This window comes from Typopeltis vanoorti, chromosome 13 (assembly GCF_054136105.1).
Source record: "Typopeltis vanoorti isolate ZY-2024b chromosome 13, IOZ_Tvanoo_1.0, whole genome shotgun sequence".
NCBI lineage: Eukaryota > Metazoa > Arthropoda > Arachnida > Uropygi > Thelyphonidae > Typopeltis > Typopeltis vanoorti.
The window spans coordinates 27543338-27569792 of record NC_143561.1 but is presented as its reverse complement, the minus strand read 5'-3'; the positions used below and the strand labels follow the sequence as shown (position 1 = coordinate 27569792).

The 26455-nt window shown below is 36.8% G+C and overlaps 1 protein-coding gene across 1 annotated transcript in view; it reads left to right on the top strand.

The window, feature by feature from the left end:
• The window catches only part of LOC150100009 (acid-sensing ion channel 4-A-like), a 37146-nt gene extending 23097 nt beyond the window's left edge, over window positions 1–14049 (top strand). The window contains exons 3-4 of the mRNA XM_090403193.1: window positions 8714–8877; window positions 13900–14049. Of these exons, the coding sequence (XP_090259319.1) occupies window positions 8714–8877; window positions 13900–14049 (314 nt within the window). The remainder of the gene's footprint in view (window positions 1–8713; window positions 8878–13899) is intronic.
• Window positions 14050–26455: the final 12406 nt, after the last annotated feature.

Genomic DNA, 26455 nt, shown 5'->3' with positions numbered 1-26455 from the left:
AAGTTATGATTATAACAAAAAGCTACCCAACAAATTATTCAATGTAGATTCTTATCTCTAATATATATATATATATATATATATATATTAAAAGAGTGAGTCAAGTATTAGAATAGCAAAAGGTTGATTGTAGTTTACAAATATCCATTTTACTGTCATTAGTTTAATAATCAGGGTACTGCTGTTGTGTGATGGTGCTGTCCGCTTCTAAATTGTAGCCAACCTCCCGCTTCCTTAGTGCTTGGCTCACTTTTTTTGAGCATGAAATTTTTTAAACTTTAAACAGATATTATTTATTTCAGATAAAAGAGGTAAAACAATCGACAAATAATGCAACCTGCAGTGGCGACGGAGGCATTTTATATTCTTAGTTTACTTTTACAATCCAACCTTCCATTTTGGTCTAATTATGAGAAAGCTACCAGGGAACTCTAAATACGCAAGGGGAAAAAATCTGCGGTAAAATGACCCTCCCCTCGCACATACACACCAATATCTCCCTTTATTTTAGTCCTACTGGGCTGAATATTTCGCAGCATCTTCAGCCATATTCCAAAGTGAGTGGAAGTCAGTTGAACGATGCGAACTACAGAGGTTTCTGAAGTCTCACCCATTTTAGTCCGATTCAGCATTGAAAGAAACAACTATCTTCCATATATGGTCGAAATCAGTTGAACAGTGCGATCTGAAAAAGTATCTCCAGAAGAAGAGAAAAACTCCAATACTTCTTGAATGTTTTTCTTTTATTATTATTAGTAGTAGTATTACAATAATTGAATTCTAGTAGCAAGGCTTATACGTTGGTCATACATAACTGGTAATTAGTTTACGGAATTAACAACGCATATAAAGTATATTAATTAAAGGTAACTTTAATAAATAACTTCTATATTTCGGCAACGTCACGTTGCCATCTTCAGGAACATAAAGATATGGTATGTGCACGCAGGCACTAACAAAAGCAAATAGGGAAGAAAGCAAGAAACTAATATTGTTCTAAAGTCCTAATGGTGCCCTCTGGTGGGCTAATTTGGTTGACTTGGCAGTTGGGCTGAAGTTCTCAAAATGTAAGTCTCCCAAATTTGGGGTAGTTTCATGCACCCAAATTTGTTGAGGTTAGGAACGTTTTTTAGAGCTGCTGAAGATTCCTTGAATAATCTTTCGTATTTAAACTTGCTGTGGTGTATTATTTTTGTTTTCTTCCAACGAATTCTATGGTGGGTATCTAAGGCATGGTCTGCCAGCCCAGAGCGGCTGTACTGGCGAAACCGGATGTGGTCTTTGTGTTCTGAAATCCTGATATTTGTTGTTCTGCCTGTTTGGCCAAAGTAGGACCATTTGCAGCTGCAAGGGACCTGGTATACACCAGGTAGGTCTAGGAGAAGTGGTTGGTCTTTGGTAGAGCGGATAAGGGATGCCAACTTTTTATATGGTCTGTAACAAGAAGTAAGGTCATATTTTCTGAGGATATTGGTTATTTTCTCAGAGGTGCCCTGGATTTAGGGGATGGTGATAGATTTGGTGTAATCTTTATTGTGGAGGGGGGTTGTGGTTTACTGGTTTGAGTATTTTTTGGATTTTTTTGGGGTTATAGCCATTGGCTAAGAAAGTGTTGTGGATGTGGTTTAGTAGTTAGGGCCTTGTCATCTGAGCAGATTAATTTTGCCCTGTTATATAGTGTTTTTATAACCCCATATTGTTGTGAGGGGGGGGGGATTGCTGGTGAATGTATCTGCCAGTATGGGTGGGTTTTCTGTAAACAGAGAAAACCAAAGATCCATCAAGCCGGTGGGTGATTAAAGTGTCTAGGAAGGGGAGGGTGTTGTTTTCCTCTTTTTCTAAGGTGAACTGGACTCTGGGGTATTGGTTGTTTAAGTGTGTTAGGAAGGAGTGGAGTGAGTCTGAGCCATGTGGCCAAATAGCGAACACATCATCCACGTAACGAAGCCAAATAGTGGGTTTTTGTGGGGCGGAGTTTAAGGCTTTCTCTTCAAAGGTCTCCATAAAGAAATTGGCCAAGGGTGGGGAAAGTGGTGAACCCATGGCTGTCCCCTCTATCTGTTTGTAGAACTTTCCTTGCCAAACGAAATAGCCTGAGTTCATTGTGAACTGAGATATCGGGAGGAAACTTGGCTTGGATGAGCTCTAGGGTTTCTTTGAGTGGGACATTAGTGAATAGGGAGGAGACGTCAAAACTGACCATTATGTCAGCGTGTTGGAGTGAGAGGTTTTCTACACTGGCTTTAAAGTGGGCTGAGTTTTTTATGTGTGATGGTGTGTTGCCAGTATAGTGTGTGAGCGTTTTGGCTAAATATTTGGCTAATTTATATGTGGGGGAATCGCCATCCACTATGGGACGTAATGGCACATGTTGTTTATGTATTTTTGGGAGTCCATATAATCGGCGGGGTCTACAGTTATAAGGTTTTAGTTTGTTAGTGACTTCCACAGGCCAAGAAGTGACTTTCTTAATGAGTCTGTGGAGAGTTCTAATCTGAGAGCTGGTAGGATTATATTCAATAGGGGGGTAAGTAGTACGGTCTAGTACTAAAGCATTAAGCTTACCTTTGTAGTCCTTTTGATTTAGCACCACAGTGGCGTTTCCAACTGCCAAGTCAACCAAATTAGCCCACCAGAGGGCACCATTAGGACTTTAGGAACAATATTAGTTTCTTGCTTTCTTCCTCATTTGCTTTTGTTAGTGCCTGCGTGCACATACCATATCTTTATGTTCCTGAAGATGGCAACGTGACGTTGCCGAAATATAGAAGTTATTTATTAAAGTTACCTTTAATTAATATACTTTATATGCATTGTTAATTCCGTAAACTAATTACCAGTAATTAGTTTACGGAATTAACCAGTTTACCAGTTTACCATTAACCAGTTTACCAGTAATTGAATTGACTCTAATCATTCGTGCATTAAGAGTAGGCTCGCTACAGCACTTGATTGGAGTGACTGTGGTGATTCTTGATAAGCCAATCATAATATGATCACTTAGAACAAGGGGTTATGAAAAGGTTTGTACAGTGATTATTGTTATTATTATTTGTTATTTATCAATTTTTTTGAAACACAAACTAATCATCACGTATGGCTTAATACTAAATTTCGAGATATTCTCTTCGGCACTCTCACTTAAAATAAATACTTGAAACACTTCCGAAGGTTACTGTTTTTGCAGTAATTCTACTGAAATTTCTTAAATTCTAGTGATATTTCTTAAATAAAAATATCACAGTTGCCTCACTATCCCATTCATTTTCGACCTCTGAAGCGAGACTTTATTTATTTTTTTATTTTTATTTTTATTTTTTGGGAGGGAGAGATAGAACTTACCGCGTAAGGTCTAATGTGTAATAAAATACTGCTCCACCTGTATACTGGATCACTGTGGTCTTGCAACAGACAGTCAAGTGACTAATTGTAAACCTTAAAATATGTTTTTCACTAGAAATTGAAGAAAACAGGAAAGAAACTCCCAATCCTTGATCACGAAAGTGCAGTCAGTTTATCGTGCATCAAAAATATCACAGATAAAATTGCTACAGCGCTGAAACAACGTGACTGTAAAGCAGAGTCACACCCATGATCAAACAACAACAACAACAACAACAAAAAAGCATTCCTCGAAATATGTTGAGATATATGAACAATAACCAGAAGTGAATGTCTTAATTCTTTAAAAAAATCTCAACGCAGGCGGTATTATCATTATTAAAAGTCGTTAAGAGCCAATTCGCTTCATCATAAATAACTTAGATGTAAATATCAATTTAAAATTTTAACTACATAATTTAAACAAAGTTATATAACTATTTCGAATAATTACTGTCCTAAAAACATGCCCATCTCCAGATTTAAAAGCGTATCTACATTTGTTTTTTTTTTCTTTAGCAACAACTGATCCAACAGAAACTGTCTTTTATTATTGTTATTATTATTATAGCTAATACAAATCTTTCATGAACGGCCCTCAATCATCAAATTCTCCACGGAAGTCACTGTGAAAGGGGGGAGGAGGCCAGTGTATAGCATTCAGTGTTAGAAGGAAACTGCATACTGAGGATTTCTTGGAAGAGTTACCCACCATAAACCGTTAATACTCGGCTAATGCATGGCGCCAGCGATATAGTTCCGTCAACAAAGTCACATGAAAATAACTGCTGTTTTTAGTGAATAAAAATTTTATATTAGAATATTCCACGAAATGAGCACGAAATGGACTTTAGCATTCTCTGATTAAAATGGATCCAAATAAATACAATAAATACCATATATGCATATATCCTTTATCAGTATGAAAAAAAAAAAAAAAAAAAAAAACTGAATTTCACAAAAAAAAAAAAAAAAACTGTATTTCACAAATAACAGTGGAAGGAATAAACGTGCTATGTTTCTAAACCATAGCATTTAATTAATGTACAGTATGTAAGAGAGATCATATATGTACGAGGCCAATTACGGCCATTTCATATTTGAATCCTAGCACATTATTTAACACAGTTTCCAACTAGCGAATTCCGTACTGCCGGAATTTAAAATTATAATTCCCTGACAAACAGGAAAACAAAATGACCGAATTTTTGTTGTCCAAAATATCCATTAAATCACTTTATTTTTATGGCTCTGAAATATATAAAAAACGTAAATTAATATTATAAACATTATATAATAAAATTTATATTCATGCTTTTCAAGACCTTGCAGTGCATTTACTGTGGTGCCTTTGTGGCACTATCAGAAGCGACGAATAACATTTGGTCGAAAAGACCACCTCTACTCTGGCTCGAATCGCGCCTAGGATAACTTTGATTAAGAGATGAATGAAATAAATAATTTAATGAGAGCAGAATTTTCGTTCCTGGTTCAAAATCACCGTCTAGAGATGCGAGGAACATTTATGAAAGCCACAGTCATAAAAGTAGCTGGATTTTTCTTCCCCAAACTCGCGAGGCCAATCTAAAGGTAACACACACATCATTCCCGTACAATCACCCTGCCGTAGTTACTTCTATTACTTATAGGTTTAGTTACTTGAGCGTATTGTAAACGACCAACCAGTCAATCCTCTATCTTCGTAACCATGGTGATATAGTTACTGGTTGCGAAATTCTATGCCGAACAGGCTGGCTGTACGGATAACGTCTCCGCTTTTCGATCTACAGGCTGCGAGTTCGAATGCCACTGTGCTACGGATGTTTATGAATGTCTTTAGGAGATTTTCATTGCTCGGTGTCGCACCACTACCACCAATCTGCTTCTTTCAAGCGGCTTGGAAAAGGAACATATCTGGTTACTGGAACAGACTTTCTGAATTATATAACTATTTGCTCACTCAATAGCATTAAGTTATTAGTAGGAAGCTTTACTAAAATAAAAATGTCACTTTTCTTTATTTGTCGGTTGTTTTTTTACCTATTTTATATTTAAAAAATAGTTGATAAATATGAAAAAGTATTTCATAAGCAAAAAAGATGAACCACGTGCTGATGAAACTGGAAGTTGGTTGCAATTTAGAAGCGGCTACATTATTGCTTTAATTGTTGAGCGTACATTCCCCTTGGAAAGCCGAGCAGTAGCTGCTTTAAATTGCAGCCAACTTCCTGCTTCTTCGCTACTTGGCTCACTTTTTTTTCTTCTTCTTAAGAGATATGTTTCATTAGATACAAATATCCATGAAAAATAATTAGAATTTACAAACATTCAAACTAGAGAATATCATGCTCGTGCATTATCTTTAATTAATTAATTAATTTTAATACAAGAATTTTAAACTCAAGAAGTTGTACAAGTTCGTCCAGAGCAGATTTTACAAACGTCCGCATGTTACGTAAAATTTAAGAATGTGGAGTTAAAATTAACAGGGAAAAAAAAAAAAAAAAAAAAAAAAAAAACATTCATTGTGTATTTATCGCTCTTCGCCCAACAAGTTACGAGTTCGAATTTCACTACCATTAGTTCAAACGAAAAATGATGAATAAAGTAGTTGAGCCGGAAAAAAAAGAAAAAGAAAAAAAAATCATCATGGCTCAATTTAAAAAAAAAATATGCATATTCAAAAAGTTTTTTAGCCAAACAGATTGATGACAGGTTGTTATTATTGTTTTGTCTCATTTTGCCATTATAAAATGACCCAATGACAGCAACGAGATTATTATCATCACTGCAGATCGATTTGCCAATAAATACGAAATTTTAATTAAAAAAAATAAACGCTTATCAAACGGTTTGGAACCTAGGAGTTTAACAATGAAAGTGCATTCGACTAGACAATACGTCTATTGCATATCCATCCACCTATCCACACACACACACACACACACACGCACGCAGTTAGCCTATTAGGCATTATGGGCAAAAAGACTAAAGCGATGAGGTTATGTGTGTCTTAAATGTGTGTGTTCTCAGCTAGTTTGCTAGTTTTTGTGGAATGAAAAACTCCAGTTTCCGAAAGGAAAAATGAAATTCTGCCACTCCTTATATGAGACTGGCTTAATTACCTTCCACTGAAAACCTCTTGTAAAGATTCCTAGCATAATAAGCAAGATTCGAATCCAGGTCTTTCCGACGCAAATTCAATCGAATTTTGTTGTCGCATTTCTTTTGTTTTAGCGAGAACTATCGTAATGGGTTTGACAAATTTACGCTAATCAAATAACTCAGTCAAGTACAATAATATATATATGTTATTGTACTTGGGGAGGGGGGGGGGGACTATGCCCCTCTCGCGTCTACGGCGCGCAATCCCCCGTGTTCCGGACCTGGTAGGCCGGTTCTCCTTGAATTCTGATGACTCGAATTTCCAAAACTCGAAACTCAGGGTAGCCCCCGAGTTTCAAAACGTTTCCAAAAACGTGACATAAAAAAGCTTATCATTATATATATATTAGGGGGATCTCCCCCCTGATGCCTACTGCGCTCAAACCCCCCCCCCCCCGAGTTCCGGACTGGTAGGCTGGTTTCTCCTTTAATTCTGATGACTCGAATTTTGAAAACTCGAAAGGGGTTTTCTCCCCCCCCCCCCCACCGGCACCCAACTCACCCCCCCTCGAGTTCTGGACTGGTAGGCTGGTTCTCCTTGAATTCTGATGACTCGAATTTTGAAGACTCGACACTCAGGGTAGCCCCCTGAGTTTCAAAAAGTTTCAAAAAACGTGACATAAAAAGGCTTATCATTTTGTATATATATAGGGTAGATATTTTTTTATTCCTTAATTTTATGTTCTTGTGTTCGTATTTCAAGTGATTATTTCTTGCTTTTAAAATCTTTTATCGTTCAAAATTTGATTAATCAATAACAGATGGTATTTGATGTATCCCTTTTGATTCCGTATTATTAGTAATTGACACCTCCAGGGAGTCCAAAGACTAATCGAGGGAGAATGTGCCAACAGAATCGAACGATTGGGCACCTTCCAACTACTAACCGCGCTCAAACTTACTTAACTGAGCTATTAGTAGCAGAGGCTCTACCGATCGACCAACCTTTGCCGGCATGGAATATTTAATTCTGGTGCTTGAGTTCATACTCGTATGGGATTTCAAAATCTAATCGTGGTGCCATCTTATGACAAGTATTTTTCACGTGGTCCTTAAAAAAACGGAACAGATTTTTTTTTTCTTCGCTGCTTCGTAAATCAGGCGATTTTCAAAGAGAGGAAGTTCACAAACATGAGCAAATATACATGATGTAACCATACGAAGAAAAAAAAACAGGAATATTTTGATAACTCTATGTATAACTGTTCTTCATTAATAATGTTTTCGCTATTTTATCAGTATATAAATATTAATAATATTATTCCGCGGATAGGGAGGAGAAACTAAAATTCTTCAGCTCAGCTACAATAACTTTAAATACATAACGCTAGTTTAAGTTAAGGGATATTACATCCCATATTGTTTCTTAGCCGAATAAGAAACTCAAAGAGTTTCATGCCGAATATAGAAACTATATAAAGTTCGACGATTCCAAGCGTAAGCAAATACCTGGATACTGCAGCAACTGACCCTTTAGGTAGTGCAAGCTGAGGCAACTCATAGCAAAGGTGGAGCAAGCTCTGATCACTATTCTTGATATTTACCCATAATGTGAACCTTAGCTCCTAGGAGCTGTATTACTGTTCTACATTATGAGAGAAGGTCACTACCCAGACCGGTTTCAACCTTATGTATAGGTGAAGCGGGCTCTAAAAGACGATCCCGAAAGATCGCCCAACTCAGCGTTGTTCCGCTCGATGACAGGCTCACCCCGTCACCGAGAAGAACTTCTCAGCATTGGCTCTACCCAGTGGCAGGCTCACCCCACCACCAAGCAGAGCCATAATCTCAGCGGTGGCCCCACTCAGAGACAGGCAAAAATCTACCTCCAAGTGGGGCCTCTCAAAGCCAGATCTACCCCGCACCGGTTTCCACCCTCATTGGGGTCTCATCAGTGAGTAGGTAGACCTAGTTAATAATACCAAGTTTGTAGCGAACAGAACTTACATCCCTTCTATGAGAATTGCCAAGAAGTGCCCTAATAAATTACTAATTATATGAAGAGCCAAAGGCTTCAATTCGGCGACATAACAACCGGAGACAAAAACATGTTAGCGTCCGCATGGTAATTATACAAATATGTAGGTTACTTAACTGTATTTTTTTTAATAATCATGCTATTATATGCAATATAGACATCAAATAATTGCTAATTATTTTTTTACAGGCCTTCGACTTACTCTAAATATCGAACGAGATGAATACTTAGATCTTGTATCCCCAGAATACGGAGCGCGTCTATTAGTTCATCCACAAGGAACATTTCCTACATTACAAAGGGGTGGAGTGATATTACAACCGGGGACAAAAACATATGTTAGCGTCCGCATGGTAAGTATCAATATATATATATATATATATTCGCCATAATCATACGAAGTCCCAAGTAATCTGCTTGAATCGCTCTGTATACTAATAGTCCCAGGAGCCATTGAAAAAATAAAGGAATTCCCAGGCTTGCTATTTAGGGGTACCGGTCGTCCTTGAGAATTACTTTTTTTTTTTTTTTTTTTTTTTTTTTTTACTGGTTGTTAAATAGGATATTATGTATTCATCCATTTTTTATAGCCAGATAAAGAAAGAAACTTAAAAGTTTCGAAAATTACCAGAGAGTTTATGAGAATATAACCTTCAGTTTGCACTACTTAAAAAAGATACACGGAGCCGATATAACTGCCTTTTATTACTGCTTTTTTTTTTAATTAGATTAGTTTTCATTGACCTGACAGCTGTTGGTTCTCATCACAGACAAAGAAGAAACTCAGCGGCCAAAAATTCTTTGTTCAATACCATAGCATTCCTCTATCAGAAAGTTGGATTCATAATAAGGAACTCTCGGTGCTAGTTGTCGTTGACAATTACAGTTTCCCAATGAAATAAACAAATGGAAAAAAGACACACGGATTTTGCCTAGGAGCCGATATAACTGCCTTTTATTCCTGCTTTTTTATTTGGAAAGGGATTAACAGAGAAGAGAAGTCATGAGAAGATTCGCGGAAAGACAGGAAAACATACCATCTTTTGATCACAAAGGATCAGAATTTTTTTCGGGAACGTCTGGATCAAACAACATACCAAAGCAATGCTGGAAGTGAAGTGAAACGAAGTGTAAGCATGAGCCATCACGAAGGGGTTGTTTTGAATGGGTTATTAGAAAAGCTGCAAATTTCGAGACGTAAGTGAATATAGGTATATACGAGGGTAGTCTGAAAAGTTCTCGGCCTCGACCATAGATGGCAACACTATCGGCAGGATTTTTTTTTCCAAGCTGGTACATCTGTCATAAGCATCCATGTGAATTTGCAAGTCATTCTATTCTAGTATTCTAAACGTGGCCGTACCAGCCTTGAAGATGATCTACGTGAAGGACGTCCAAAAACGTGTAACAACACCAGAAATCATTGATCAAGTGCACGATATAGTATTGGATAACCGGCGAGTCAAAGTGCGTGAAATTGCTGAGACCATAGGCATTTCAAAAGAAACGTGCAGGATATATTTTGCATGAAGAATTGCAAATGAAAAAGCATTGAGCAAGATGGGTGCCGCGCTTGCTCACAGCAGATCAAAAACGCACTCGCATGAAAATCTCTGAACAGTGCTTGGAGCGTTTTAACAAGAATAAAACTGATTTTGTGCGTCGATTTATTACTATGGATGAGACTTGGATTCACCATTACACACCACAATCCAAACGGCTGTCAAAACAGTGGACAGAAGCCTTGTTCAGCGCCAAAGAAGACAAGACGGTTCCATCAGCAGGAAAGGTCATGGCATCGGTGTTTTGGTATGCTAAAGGCATTTTGTTTCTTAATTATCTTGAAAAGGGTAAAACAATATATTACCGGGAATATTATTCCGATCTTTTAACCAGACTAGACGAAAAAAATCGTGAGAAAAGACCTGGTTTGCAAAAGAAAAAATCATCTTTCATCAGGACAATGCACCCGCCCACAAAGGTATTTTGGCAATGGGAAAATTAATAAGGGATCTGCACTATGAATTGTTGGAACATCCACCCTATTCCCCAGATTTGGCTCCCTCTGACTTCTATCTCTTCCTCGCTAGTCAGCGTTTTTCTTCAAATCAAGAGGTGATTGCAACTGTAGACGGGTATTTTGCAGATCTTACTAAGAACCACTACAGGGACGGGATAATGGCGCTGGCATAAATGTATTAGTCTTAAGGGAGATTATGTTGAGAAATAAAAATAATTTTGAAATTATAAATTCGTTTTTTCATTGTTAGGCCGAGAAGGTTTCAGACCACCCTTGTATATTGACAATACTATAAAGTGTGAATGAATATTAAATAAGCAGCAGAGATATTATATTTATTATTTAAATTATTTAAAAAATATAGTATTGTATTAGAAGGAATATGGAGGGAAAGTTATAAATATTAGCTTAAAAGTTGTGATGAATCCCAGTGGAAGAGATACTGTGCACATATTTCATATGTATGCAGCTTTGGTCTATTTTTGGAAACGTTGGAAAGAAGGGGAATTGACCAGAGGCCGACGATATTTACGAATTCGATTTTGTTTGCGTTTTGTTCTGATAGCGCAGTGAACAAACAAACAAAAAGCTACTAAATAATTCAGTAGCTTCTTTGTCCTCATGTTTTTAGTGCCATAGATATGGGAAGGCCACACATTTGTGTGAGTTCTTCCTGCTCTCTCTCTCTCTCTCTCCGACCATCAGACTGTAGATTTGAATCCTATTGCTGCGGACATAAATGTTTTGTGGATTTCTTTAGGTGGGAAATGAATTTCATCGTCTACTGTGAAATCACCGCCTCGCTTCTCGAAAGCCTAAAGTGACTTGTAAAAGTTCCTTGTTTGGTCTCAAGAGCTGGTTTCCAGATTATGTTACCCTTGGCCGTCCATAGCACTAATACTAGTGTACTGTAAGTTTGCATCTTTTAGTGGGTGAGATTCACATTAAAAAAAAAAAAAGTGATCTGATCGATTGCACGGAAGGAAAAACGCACTGTATCGATGTAATGCAGAACGCCTCGCACTCGATTTTGTAATTTATTTTATAGATACGCATGTAGTACGCATGAATCTGTTCGTTGAAAGGTAGTTTTGGGGGGTGCGATCCTTTAGCGTATATGAAGAATATTGCATTTCTATGACCAGAATGTGTTTCCACCACCTGTAAACTATATATTTATATAATGCAGGTGGGGGAAAGATAAAATCAGTTAATGCCTTTTAATTCCTCTAAGGAAGTAGGCCTTAGAGGAATTATTTGACGGCCTGGTTGGCCAAGCAGTTAGCATATCAACTCTCTAACAGGTCGCGAGTCAGAATCCCGCGATAGTCTTTAAGTGGGAGATGAATTTCATAGTCTGGTGTGGGACCACCCCCACCGCCTACTGGAGGCCCGAAGTGGCTCGAAAAAGTTTATTTTTGGTCACTAGAGCAGGGTTGCTGGACTATATAAAAATCCAAACTTAATGAAATAGGAAAAAAAATCGTTAGCCCACCCATAGTACAAATACACTATAAGTTTACAAAAACGTTCCGTGACAGCCTCATAAAAATAATTACCAAGTAAAATTTTTTATTAATGTCAATTTTATTTTCGCGTTTCAAGTAGAAGTATTTGAATATCTGTGATTTATTATTTAGCAGAGGCAAAAATTCAAATATTTTCCGTTTCTTGAATATATTTTCATAATATATTCATATTCAAACTGGACGTCGGGTTCTAAAAACAGTTAATTTTGTTAAAAGTGTGTACAGAATTATATTCTAGTAGCATTTTTAATCAAACTTTTCTTTTGATATGCCCAATTACTTTTCAGCGGAAGATAGAGAGGTTACCGGAGCCGTATCGAGGATGCAGTGACAGTTTTAGAAGAACGCTGTTAGCAAAGTATTTGAAAAGCACTGGACAGGAATTCCTTCTCCAACATGAAGTTTACACCTTTGAGGTAGGGCAATGTGGATATTGTACTGTAAAGAATTATCGCGATGAAAATTTTGCTCAAGAGAAAAAAAAACATAATAAATAAAAACCAATAAATTATTATAATTACGGCTATTATAGCCTGTTTTTGTTTAGGAGTGTCCCTTATTTAAAATACATTGGCTATCATTACTCAAAAAAGGCGTATATATATTTTAGGGCATTATGGGTGGGTATAGAAGGCAATTATAGCAGAATAAAAGAGGTGGAAAAATTTTGTACATACCTTGTTTTAATTCTAGGATGTCTTCCAATTCCATGATCCTGCTGAAGGTTGTTTATAACGAGGGGGGAGGAAGGTGGAAGGGAGCGTGTGTGTTTTGACGCGGGAAAAAATTTTCCTTCAATACTCACCCATAATGCCCTAAAATATATATACCCCTTTTTTGAGTAATAATAGCCAATGTATTTTAAATAAGGGACACTCCTAAACAAAAACAGGCTATAATAGCCGTTTTTGTTTAGGATATAATTATAATAATAGTGTTTAAGAGGAGTAACATGGGAATTTTCCCAGAAACTATACCCAATAAATTAGTTATATATTTTATATACCCAATAAATTAGTTATATATTTTATATACCCAATAAATTAGTTATATATTTTATATATTAGGAATATCAATTTAATGTACTTATTAGTGAGAAAGGTATTTTTTAAGGTTTATTTTAAGAAGGAAATTACTTGGTATGAAAGCTATCAAGCTATCATTGAAAGAATAAATTATATTTTACAACCTTTTTTATTTCTTATTTTTTCTGTTAACACTAGGGGCCCCACATCATGCTCGCTGACTTTCATCAATATTGGTTGTATGATTTTTGTTTTGTTTACATTTTTATTTACTTTTTACTACTTACTTATATTTACTTATCTGAAGTGTATGGTTGGTTCAATTAGCTCAATTAGAAGCTGAAGTTCCTATTTTATTTTATTTTTTTTTAATTTTGGTTTGTTTGTCCAGGATGATTTACATTCTTTGTATTGTTATACAGGGTGTCCACAAATGTTTACCCTGATTATAATATATTATAACTCTTCAGTGGATACTTGAAATGAACACAAAGTTAGACTTCAATGCATAACATATAGAAAAAAAAAGTCAATGAACAACTTCAACATGCACCGCCCGTAACACATCTAGGAGTGTAATGTCTGGTGACCTCGGGAGCCATGGGATTGGACCATCTCTGCCAATCCAGCGATTCGGGATTTCTCGATTAAGACGATTGCGAACATCACGAGACCAATGAGGGTGGGAGGGCTCAGTCCTGTTGAAAGATAACATTTGATTGCATCTCCTGTAGCTGGGGAATGGCATAATTATTGATATTGAGCATGTCTAAGTACACATTTCCATTAATTTCTTTTCAGAGAAAGAAGAAAGGGCCAATTACTCGATCATGCATTAGTCCACACCACACATTGAGTTTTGGACTAGCGCGAATGTGTTCTCTTATGGCATGTGGGTTTTCAGATCCCCAGATCCTTACATTGTGTCTGTTGACTACTCCACTCACGTGAAATGTTGCCTCATCAGAGAAACAAACACGCTGCAAAAAATCATTATCCTCATCGATGCGATTCAAAATAAGGTTCGTAAATTCTTCACGCCTTGGAAGATCATCTGGCTTTATCTCCTGGACAATTTGGACTTTGAACGCAAACAATTTCAAACCTATGCGTACCACTTTGTGATAGGCAAACGTCGGCACTGTAACTGGAGATTTTGTTTTTGCTAGCCACAGAACACATTGGGCTTTTTCCTGTACTGAAACCATTTTTAAAGAAAATCAGCGGCAGCGCTCCTGGTAGCAAAAGCAATATACAGAAGATACCAGTATGGAAACTTTATGAGTGCCCAAGTTTACCTGCAACAAAATTTATTCAGTTAGTGTTATTGTTAAAATATTATAGCCAGTTGAAATCAGGGTAAACATTTGTGGATACCCTGTATAAGTAGAGGTGTTGTATACACACGCATTTACTTATATGCATTGTATATATGTGTGTGTATAACAGTATATATAATGATTAAATTATAATTTGTCGTTTTCATCAACAGATGACGAGTTTAAAAGACATAATTTGACTTATGTATTATATATGTTACTGTAAAAGCCCCAAAATTGGTAAATCCTAGCATTTACTATAGTGAGGTGGTAAAAGTCCGAAAAATGCTTAATAAACGCTTCCATTTCGGATTTTTACCAAACCATTTCAGTAAATGCCAGCATTTACCAATACCAACTGGTAAAAGCTCGAGTACTGTGCGAGTATAGACAGGTGTGAGCGGCTACGATCTAGAATCAATTTAGGTTAGGTTAGGGCAGGTTCCAAAAACCTGCTCTCGGACAAAATGTTAGAATAAATATACCAGATATTGATAAAGCGAAGATGGATCCAAAATCAATAATAGCCGTTATCACTGACATTAAAGGCGAAGAATTTTATGAACTTGGTACTAAGTTGGGTACCAAACCATTTTGGAAATTGTTACCATTTACCAACAGCAATTGGTAAAATGCCCGTTTTGTATAAATTATGATAATTTATCTTTGTCAATTTAAATTTCAAAACGTAATGTCCAGAATAACATTAAACATAATTGCTTTATTATTTTACTACATTTAATTAATGTATTATAAGAAAATGTTCATGAAATAAAAGTAACTTATTAATCACAATTTCTTTTAACTTTATCAAATCATAATTAAACGTATTTGTTACAGGTGGACTGTCGTGACATTTGGAGTTACAAAGTAAATTGGCTGATTTGCATAAACGCATCTTCGTGGTACATTTCTTTGAACAGTTGCATTTTTGGAATCCTTGTCCACCAACTAAAGAAAGCTTTTTTTTTTACCACTTCACGTACACTTTTCTTCCTTTCCGACTTCTTCGATGCTCAAAAATTTTTCTTTGCACAAGGTAAATTGGTTTCTTGTATACAACGCTTTTAGTTTACCCAACTTAGTACCAAGTTCATACAATTCTTCGCCTTTGATGTCTGCGATAACGGCTATTATTTATTTTGGATCTATCTTCGCTTTATCAATATCTGGTATTTTTATTCTAACATTTTATCCGAGAGTAGGTTTTTGGAACCTAACCTAAACTGATTCTGGATCGTAGCCGCTCACACCGGTTTATACTCGCACTGTACTCGGTCTTTTACCAATTGGTGTTTGGTAAATGCTGGTATTTACCGAAATGGTTTGGTAAAAGCCTGAAATGGAAGCGTTTACAAGCATTTTTCAGACTTTTACCACCTCACTATGGTAAAATGCTAGGATTTACCGGTAAAACCTAGGATTTATCAATTTTCGGGCTTTTACCGTATATATATCTAAGTAGAAATAAGTATAACCAGATAACAGTTTGTCGCTAAGTCGATAAACGGCTTAAAAACAAAACAACAACAACAAAAAAAAAAAAAAAACACGAAAAGATGTATACAAAAACACAGACAATAGCCAGCACCAAATGTCCAAACCCGATTATTAAACTGCATAACTGCTATACTATAGTGTGCTACCTTGTGACTGATGTTTTGCACTGTAGTTTAAAATTTAATTCAGTCTTTGATGTGCCCTAATAGGTAAGCCCAATGGAAAATCGATTGTTGCGATTGAAAATACTCTGTTCTTTATGCGAGGTCAGCGTGTGAAGACAGTGATGTATGTTTGCGCTTACAATGTATAACTGCAGAATCTATTTCTGTAGATTCTATACTATATTAACAAAAGTAACTGGACAATTTGTGGGGGGGGGGAAAGAAAAAGCGCTTTACTAAATTTCTGGTACCGAGTGGGACCACCTTTGGCCTGAATGACAGGCCAAAGGTGGTCCAACACTACCCTTCGGGGCACACTTTCAACCAATTTCTGATATTTCACAACAGGAATCATCTTCCATTCCTCGCGCAAAGCTATCCCCCCATTGTTGATGCCGCTGTGGTCTGGACCGAATTCAGCGTTCTAATTCTTCTCAAAGATGTTTGATTGGGTTGAAGTCTGGACTCTGAGCCGGCCGTTCCAACACTTTAATGTTGTTTTGTGGAAACCAGTCTCGGACACACAGTGCAGGTATGACATGGAGCACTGTCATGGTGAAACATGCAAGAATCACTGCCGAAGTACTTCCACAGCGTCGGAAGCATGAAGTTGTCCTGGAGATCCAGGGAGTCATCAGACGTCATGGTTTTGGGCACGTATACCAATGGAACAAGCCCCATCCAACTGAAACATTCCCATATCATTACCTAGCCTCCACCAAACTTAATAGTTGAAATGATGCAGTCCTGCTGGATTCCCAGGGTAATCTCCAGATCCAAGCACGACCATCAGAGTGAAACATTTGTAAGCGTGATTCGTCGTCCCACAGAACACTTTTCCAATCATCTACGGTCTCCAGGAACGGTGTGAAAGATACAAATCCAAATGTCGTTTGGCATTGAGGGAAGAGGGCTGGCTTATTTGCAGCAGCTCTACCGTGGTAACCTAAAGCATTCAACTCTCTGCGGAAAGTTCTATTGCTGACAGATATCCCTGCAGCATTTTCCAGGTTTACTGCAAGGTCCGCTGATGATGAGATGCGGGATGCTAGTACATTCAGAGACAGATCTGGTCGATCTCGGTCAGTGAGTGTCCGTGGCCTACCAGGGCGTTTTCTGTTGTGGTAGCACAATCAACTTTCCATCTACGAATGACATAAGGAACGGTGGATTTCGGTATGCTGAGACAGGTAGTAATGTCAGGGATAGAAAGACCTGATGTCACATCTAACTGCTATCCCACGATGGAAATCCGTCAGTTCAGCTGCATGTGGCATCTTTGACATCAAGTACAGCTCAAAACATGCGGCACATCCAGCATTTTATTACCATACTTACGCAGACGCTACCTGAATATTTGCATGTGGCAGAATCCAAAATATGCATGGCATGTGAGGTGTCTAAATACTTTTGTCAGCATAGCGCATATATTTTACTTTTCATCGCAAGTACTCATTAACGAATGTCCTTCGTATTGTGTTTTATATCTGCTGCACGCTCTTTCTTTCTCATCTCAAATGAACAGTCAGTTTGTCTAAATACGAAATATAGAACTGAAAACTTGGTCTTATAGATGCCTGAAGGACTGTTCGGATCTTTGATGATCGTAGTAAGTTCTATGTATTTGACATGAAGGCGATTTTTATGTTACACTTCTTGAGAGTATTCGCATTCTTACAGTATCCACGTAAGATAGTGAATATAAATCAGCGGATATCTAAGGGAAGCAATATCGGAACGTATTCCCATGGTCAAGAAGATAAATAAGGTAAGCGTTAGACAGACGAGTATTAGGCGTGATCTACAAAAAAAAAAAAAAAAGAAAGAAAATGTTATGGAGAATTTACCAGGCGAAAGGTGATCAATATACTCATGAACAGTACAAATCTCAGGCTACAAAGATTATCAGCATAGTAAGGAAGGCTAAATTAGATAATAAGAAGACCTTAGACAAACAGGTCAGAGGAAATTCCAAAGAATTTTACTGTGGAAAGTTTCCGAAGGAAAAACCTGATATTCCTGGAGAAAAAGCCCGTTTGCCCATGCCAGAGATCAGTTTGACTAAATACGAAATATAGTACTGAGAACTCGGTCTTTTGGGAACCAGTCGAAAAAAAAATTTAAAAAAATATTCTTCTAGTCACCGATTTAGAATTGAACCTTTCTTCGGATAGTTAATGCTATGGAGTGCAAACGCCACTTCCATTGAGCTACATAGGCTTTTGTGTACGTTGTGAAATACGTCGCTGCTAACTCATCTGATAATACCTAATCTTACCTCGTCTTAATTAATACCTAATATTAGTCTAATATATTTTTATATCGCAAATGAAAAAGTATGTAACTTTATTTGGGTTGTTCATTCATAACTTCATTAGTTACATTTTGATACTAATTTCAAAATTAACTTCTAAAATGAGGCCATGTATTTTTATGATTACAAAATAAGCTCGAAATAGTGATTCTTTTCACAACTCAGCTATTCATGAAACAGTGTATTAACTGTTTATGTTAATATTACGGGTGTTTCCATGGGGTCAGAAGATCCAATACGGGAGACCCACACTAACAGACATTCACACAACACTTAATCATACCTTGCTTTAAATACATTCGCTTTCAGGGCACTAGCTGTCTCTGACAATCCAATCATTCACAACTCTCCAAGCAAAAAATCCTGCCCGAACACGCTTACTAACCATATGCCTGGTAAGTTCTCTCTCTACTCATGATGTACTGAAAAATTTCTTTTGTTTCTTTAAGTTATGTCTCTATCATATCCTTTCTTTTCTGCATGTCAACCAGACTTTGAAACAACACACCTTAAGTATGCCCATGCTTTAGAGATCTCCACTTGGAAACTTGCCAAGAATAGTCGATTCATGCTGAAGAGAGAAAGAAATGAAGGACGTACGAATTGGTCGCCAACACGCGAAATCACGTGCTTTATAGGTAAAATTTTCCAACTGTTATACAAGCAACACAGTTAACTACAATTTGATCATAAAACAGAAGTTAAGTTTCCGACGTGTAATAATAAACAACTCATTCCACAATACGGATTGATTACCCTATTATCGGAATGGATTCTCCTTTTTTGGACATGCGCAGAAGTGTCTCTAATCTGTGGGCGAACTTTTTTTTTTATATATATATATATATACGTCTGTCACCAGCTCGGTCACTCGTTTCTGGATCCTCTTCACTATCTCCTGATCTCCAAGAAGCCCAGGTGCCAAATCTGAGCACAGTAGCCAAGATAAGGCCGAATCATACCCTTATAAAGAGGAAGGGGTATAATAACTTTTCTATCATTACTTATCAGTGTGTTCTTCAACATCCAATGATACTTTAGCTGTTTTGCAATATGCTCGCTGAACTACAACGCTCTGTCCACAACGACACCAAGATCCATAGCCTCGTAAAATTTCTGCAATCTAATACCATAAATGGAATACATAACTTGTAATCTCTTTATCCCTAAGTGCACAACGTTACGTTTTACAAGACAACCATTATCCTTCGCCAACCTGTTTAAATTATATGCAAAATGTCTGCATCACGTTTATCAACTACAATAAGCCGTTCCCAGCTTAGAATCATCAGTAAATAACTGAATTTCTCACTCACTCACTCCTCCTTAAATCATTCCCTCATTAAAAAAAAAGGTTATTATTTTTATTTTAAAAATGAAACGTTTCTTAATCTTTGTGTTTGGAAATTAAATAATATTTTATTCATTACATTTTTTAAAAAAAATACAGGCTCGATTAAATTATATCCAAATTCCATGCTTATTTTTCAGAGAGCAACTGAATCAAAACTACGACAGCAAGCGATTTGGTATTTCTGGACTGAGGGATGGGGGGGGGTACGATGGGAAAGTGGTCTACACCAAATGAAATTTAAAATATATCTTTAAAATATCGCGATAATTATGTTTGTCCCTCACAGATTGACCCCACATATTGGTCAGGTGATTGTCCTATTTTAAATAAAATTGCGGTGCTTTTTAATTGAATCCAGCTATTCACTTCTTTGTTATTTATTTATTATGCATTTATTTTTATTTATTACTTATTACTAGTTATTTTAGATTATTTTTTAGTTAACTCATGTGAAGAAGAGTGAAAAGAGATTTAGTCTCTGTAAGTGCTTTTCAAATGCAAATAATAAATAATATCTACGCTAAGAACAGACGATATTGTAACGCTAGTAAATTAGGCTTAGCAAGCCGACAGGTTCAAACACTAAAAACTAAGAAAGAATCTAATCAACTTATTAAACATACTCACGGCTTATCCAAAATATTTGTAATTATTCACCACTTAAGATATATTTATAAAAATCAAAATTGAAATATTAAAATTGAAAGAATAATCAAAACCGAAAGAATCACAAAAAAATGCAAGTAAAATGCAATCATGCAACTTGCGCCATCTCATTGCACCAGATCACATCTTAATTACGATATATCCGCAATATTTACTTGCATCTTACAAAATGTAGTAAAATGTAAATTCTGATGAAAACATATAAAATATTATTTTACAATATAAAAAAGAAAATTAATATATTAGGTATTATTACACTGCTTGATATCATCGCATTGTCTTATTTAGTATTTAACTAATTATTTAGTATTGAATGCCATGATGTATTTGTAAATTATGAATCATTTTGTGCATGATCAAGTAGCTTATTAAAAAGATTTATCGCATTAACACTTCGCAGTTTGAAGTGTTATTTTTAGCAGAGAGCGATTAACTGTTCTTTGCTTTTAGAGTACCTCAGTTACCTGCGTGGGTAGAACCCATTAATCTAATATATTTTTATATCGCAATTGCAAAAGTATGTAACTTTATTTGGATTGTTCATTCATAACTTCATTAGTTAAATTTTGAAACTAATTTCAAAATTTGCTTCTGAAATGAGGCCATGCAGTTTTAGGATTACAAAATAAAAATTCACTAGACTACTAGCTTAGTAATTGAACTGTGAGGAAACACAACAGATAACTGTAACATAAAATTCTAATTGTCAAAATATATATTTATTTAGATGATGTTTTATTATTTCAGTACTGTCAAACATTATGCAGAGAATCCAGATTATTACGTCTGTGTGGATGTCTCGAGGAATTATCTCAAGAAGGAAACAGGTCATGTGATCCATGCAATTCAACACAGGGTAACTAACTCTACGTTCATGTTAAATAATTACCAAGATGGTACAACAATCTTCTATGTTTCTAAATTTGATTCATATTCTATTGTTTGTTAAGAAACTGAGATATAAACTATTTCATGATGAGCAGATAATGTCTAGTATCAGTTGACCGAAGTATAATTATGAACATTTATAATTCACGCATTAATATAATTGCACTGATATGGAAATTTATATGATGCAAACAAAGTTTCATAGTTACTGATGAATCAACTAAAGAATTATGTTGCACTGAGTCAGTAATAGCTGATTTTTACTATTTGTGATATATCGATAAAGACTTATGCAAGTCTGTTTTTCGGAATTTTACACAAAATTCATATCTCTTAGTCTCTAATTCTTATGAATGACAAATTTCATAAGAAGTAATATCATTTTAGTATTTTGGTTTCATAATATAAAATTAAAGTCATAATTAACTGTCTATTCATGCTCTAATACACAGTTATCTATACAAAATTTATATTCTTAGTCTCCAATTCTTATGAATACCAGGAAACCAAGATACTAAAATGATATTACTTCTTATGAAATTTGTCATTTTAGTATCTTGGTTTCATAATATAAAATTAAAGTAATAATTATCTGTGTATTAATGCTATAATACACAGTTAACATTATCTATCCTCCTTCTCCTTTCATGTATTAGGCCTAGTGGCTCGTTACGTTCGTATTAGGCATAGCCTGTTACGCTTTGAAACCGCGACCGCGTCCGCGCGGTTAGCCTAGTGGCTTTGCGCTTCGCAACCATGCCTTGGAAAAGAGTGTCCTAGGTTCGATTCCCATCCACAACGTGAGGAACTTAAGGATCTTCCTCAGCCATATCCAAGTTAGCCGGTCTTGGGAGTGGACAGTAGGTTTTTTTCAGCCAGTTTATCTAGGGTTTTTCATCCCGCAAGAAGGCAAACCAGCCTGTGGACACACAGGATTACAGTCAGGAATACTGACCCAGCCATAGGCCTCATTCGTCAGCTATGCCGATTCTGGAGCCCGGATGAAATTTGGGGGGACTGAGATGGTGCCGTGCATTCCCGTAAAGGGAACTCACGGCCGCTGTATCATCATACGATAATTAATTAATTTACCGCGACTGCCTCGAGGATAAGGTGGTTAGCCCTATGCTTCTCGGTGTGTCCTATGTCTGTGGATACGTGTGTTCATGGGGCTGGTTTGTCTATACGCTTTGGGTAGTGATATGTGGAATTACATGGACTCGAACTAAAAACTTGACCAACGAGCTCAGGGCTACTTAGAAGAAATGGAAAGATCACTAATGGTATTACCATTCAAGATAAAAAGCACGATATTTGGATCAAAGCACAGATTCAAATGAAACACATTGTAAAAAGCATTATCAACTGGACAGATCATACTGCAAGAAGCAACACTCAAAAATTGACAAAGTTGATCTTGGAGATGGAAAGAGAGCCATAGAAAGACAAAAAAAGATGGTGGGAAGGTGAGATTAAGCAATTGGCTGGAACTCAGTGATTGAAAAAATCCCAAAATAGGAGAGAATGGAGGGCTTTAGGGGTGGCCTTCTTTCAGCATAGGAGAAAATAGCTGAGGATAATGATGGTTAGTTTTTCTGAATATACAATATTCGAGTCTCCAAGAAGAATCCACCCTTTCGTGAAAAGCCTTATGAAGTTTCCCCGTGTTCCAGATGAGATTAAAAACTATGGAGGCAATTTTTTAGCTTGGTGAAAACTTCCATGATACTAGATCAGTGCTAGGAAGAGTTTACATATGATTATTTATATAACGTTTGGCACATGCAGAACAATATCGAATAAAAAAAACAAAAGAAAATGAATGTAATATAAAAACTGCAATTGCATGTCTGAGCTTCTGATCCATTCTAGTGCTGATGGTGCAAATCAGACCAGTGAACTTCATAAGCATGCAGGCTGCATTCAGAAGTCATGTGATGAATTGTTTGTTTAGGATCACCGTTTAGATAATGAGTCTGCACATATTCCGTGGTTCGTATAACTCCTATTAGATACGATGTTATTCATTGACTAGAAAATCTTTTCCAGGTCTTTTTTTTTATAGTAAGCAGGGTATCTAAGTCTTTCTTCCGGTTCCTGAGTTGGTCGATCGCTGCAACGAGCAAGAAGGTTTTTTCTTCTGGAAACTACAGTTTTTCGTACCGTAAACCCAATTTCAGACAATAACATATTATGTTAGGTTCCAAGATGGCAGCACTTGTTTGCTAGTTTCTTCATTGGTTGGCGCTTATAATTAGTGATTGTATTGGACCAGCTATCGCTGATTGGCTACAGGGTAAAGATTGAACTGCCCACTCATTCTCCAAAAGCTAGATAGGATTAAAAGGCTTTGCTTACTCCCTAAAAGTGAATAAAAGGCTTTAGCTGATTTGACTTTTTTCTCCTAGAAAAACCTTAGATTTTTAACCCTGAAATTGAGAAAAACTTTCTGGGGTTCTGAATTAGCGTAACGGTGATGGTGTCAAATGTCTCTTGGAGCGAAGCGAACTAATTTCAAAGAATTTTGTACAAAATTCAAAAAAAAAAAAAAATAATAAATAAAATAAAATAAAAATCAGCTGATGCCTTTTGGGTACCAGTGGAGATTGATACCCATTCAGAGATAGCTGGCCCAAGGCTATCACGAATTAAGCGGCTGCAGTGAAGAGAGAGGGCTCAACAAGTGTCGCCATCTCGTGGTCCCTATCCCTAACACTCGTATTTAATGTCTGAAATAATATGGGTTCTACGGTCGATTTTCTTCAGTTTACGTGACGAAAAACCCAAGTTTCCGGGAGAAAAAATCGCTTGTCCATGCCAAAGATCGACTAACTCGGGAATGAATAGATTTTAAGCATTTTACCTTTCATTTTAATTATGCAAGGGTAAGTTAGTAAATCTAGCATCAAAATTCTAATCACATATTTCTGCAAAGAAGAATTTTACGTAACATTTGACATTAATGGCTTTAGGGGTGAAGCAAGATGCTTTTCATATTCCCTGCTATCTGTTATGGCTACAGTGAGAAAAAAATTTTGTGAGCAGTTTGCTCGCCCAGAATTGGCATGGAGATTATGTATCGCTACAGGAAATTAAAATGACTTTTGGTCTTTTATGTTTAAATATATCCGTTGCATCGTACACTACAGCTTGCTGAACTAGATCGTTGGAGTGTATGGACATTTTTAGGAAAAACGTTGTTTCTAAAGATCGTAGGAAAGAGAAAATATATGGAATATTTGTATCTCAATGAAGTCGCTTGGTTCTGACGAACCATGGAGCGTTTACAATCATTTAAACACTTATTTTGTACACGTTACAATTTGAGACTGTTAGTATTGGAGGTGTGGCTCCAGGCTGGAGAAGCGTAAGTGACTATGGGACGAATCAACAGCTGGTATAAAAGCAATTTGATTCTGATGTTTAGCTTGCTGTTCCTGTTGATTAGGGGGGGGGTAGATCTGGGCAATGGCTCCAGATGCCCACACGTAGTCTTGATATGCTGGTTAAAAGTTAATTTTTTGTCGAACACGACACCAAGTTATTTTATTTCTGTCTGCCAAGGGATTTTAGTTTTGAATAGTAAGACGTCTCCTGCAGAGAATATCGATCTTTTCGTGAAGAGAATGGCTGAGCTCTTTTTGGGATTTACTTGTAGTCTCCATTTGGAGAACAATTTCTCTAACTTTAGAAGGTTTCTTGAAGCTTTTTTAGTAACAAGGTGTGGCATAAAAGATCTCGCTAATAATGCTGTATCGTCCGCATATTAGGCCATGATGGATGACAATGGGTTGTGCGGAATGTCTGACTTGTACATAGAGAACAGATGGAATTATTCTAATGGAACCAGTAGGGATCCCTGTGACACTCCAACCAAGATATCTCGCTCAGATGAGGTAGTACCATTTATCTTGACTTGCATGCTTCTATTCTGTAGATATGATTTAACTAGGTGTACCCTTTTCAGTGAGATACTGGCTAAGTTTATGTAGCAATCCGAAGTGCCATATTTTGTGAAATGCTTTGGATAAATCAAGAAAACAGTTCCAGTGTATTGACGCCAGTTGTAGCTGGTGGTAGTATATTCAACTATTCTGAGGATTTCTTGGGTAGTACTATGGTATTGCCGAAAACCAAATTGTTCTTTAGGAAGGATGTTTAGTTCATTTACTGAAGCTTGAAGTCGTGAGAGGATAACCTTCTCTGCAACTTTACTCAGGTTGGAGATGAGATTGATTGGACGATAATTTTGAGGCAGGTGTGGGTCCTTGCCTGGCTTATGTATAGGGATTACATCAGCCAGTTTCCAAGTGGTAGAAAAATAATGAATCCTCAAGGTTGCATTTATGATTATGGTCTGGTGCACTACAGCTTTTCTGGGCAGAAGCTTGATCACATTATTTGTGATACCATCTGGACCAGGAGCTTTTTTGTTCTGTAAATTCTTTATGGTATCATATATTTCTGCAGGTGATGTGGGTGCAATATTGTCAGCACCGGTATCGGGAGATTTTAATGAGTGTCTGACCTGTCTGTGAATCTTATACAAGTGATTGTAATCTAAGTTTTCACATGAAGGTTTGCACTGCTCATAAATTTTTTGCTTTGGCCTCTGCCTTTTCTACGTCTGTGTGAACAAGGCCCTGGTCAGAAAGTATAGGGGAAGGGATCTGCCTTTGTTTCTGACATTCCTCAGTAGTCCCCAGATAGAGTTAATTTGTTGGGTTGGGTGTTGACTGCGGTTTCAATATCTTCTTTTGAACGTATATGAGGAAGGGGTTCAATGTAATCCAGTAGTACTTTTGACAATTTTTCCCACGATATAAATGAGTGAGAGGGAGGAGAGAGGTATTCTTGTTTTCCCAGCTGTAGCAGAATTGGGTTCTGATCAGATGACAACTCGTTCAATGATTTTAGGCTGTACTGAAGTTTAATAATTTGCAGGATAGCTATATCCAGGATGTCAGCAGTGCCAAACGTACTGAGATGAGTTGGCTCGGTGGGACCTACCACAACAGCATAGCTTTATCCTATGTAGTTGGAAAGGATGCGGCCATTCTTGTTGGTGGTTCTACAATTCCAGGCAAGGTGCTTGGAGTTTAAGTCTCCGGCAATACTGATGGACTCTCTAACTCCTAAGATGGTTTTTTAC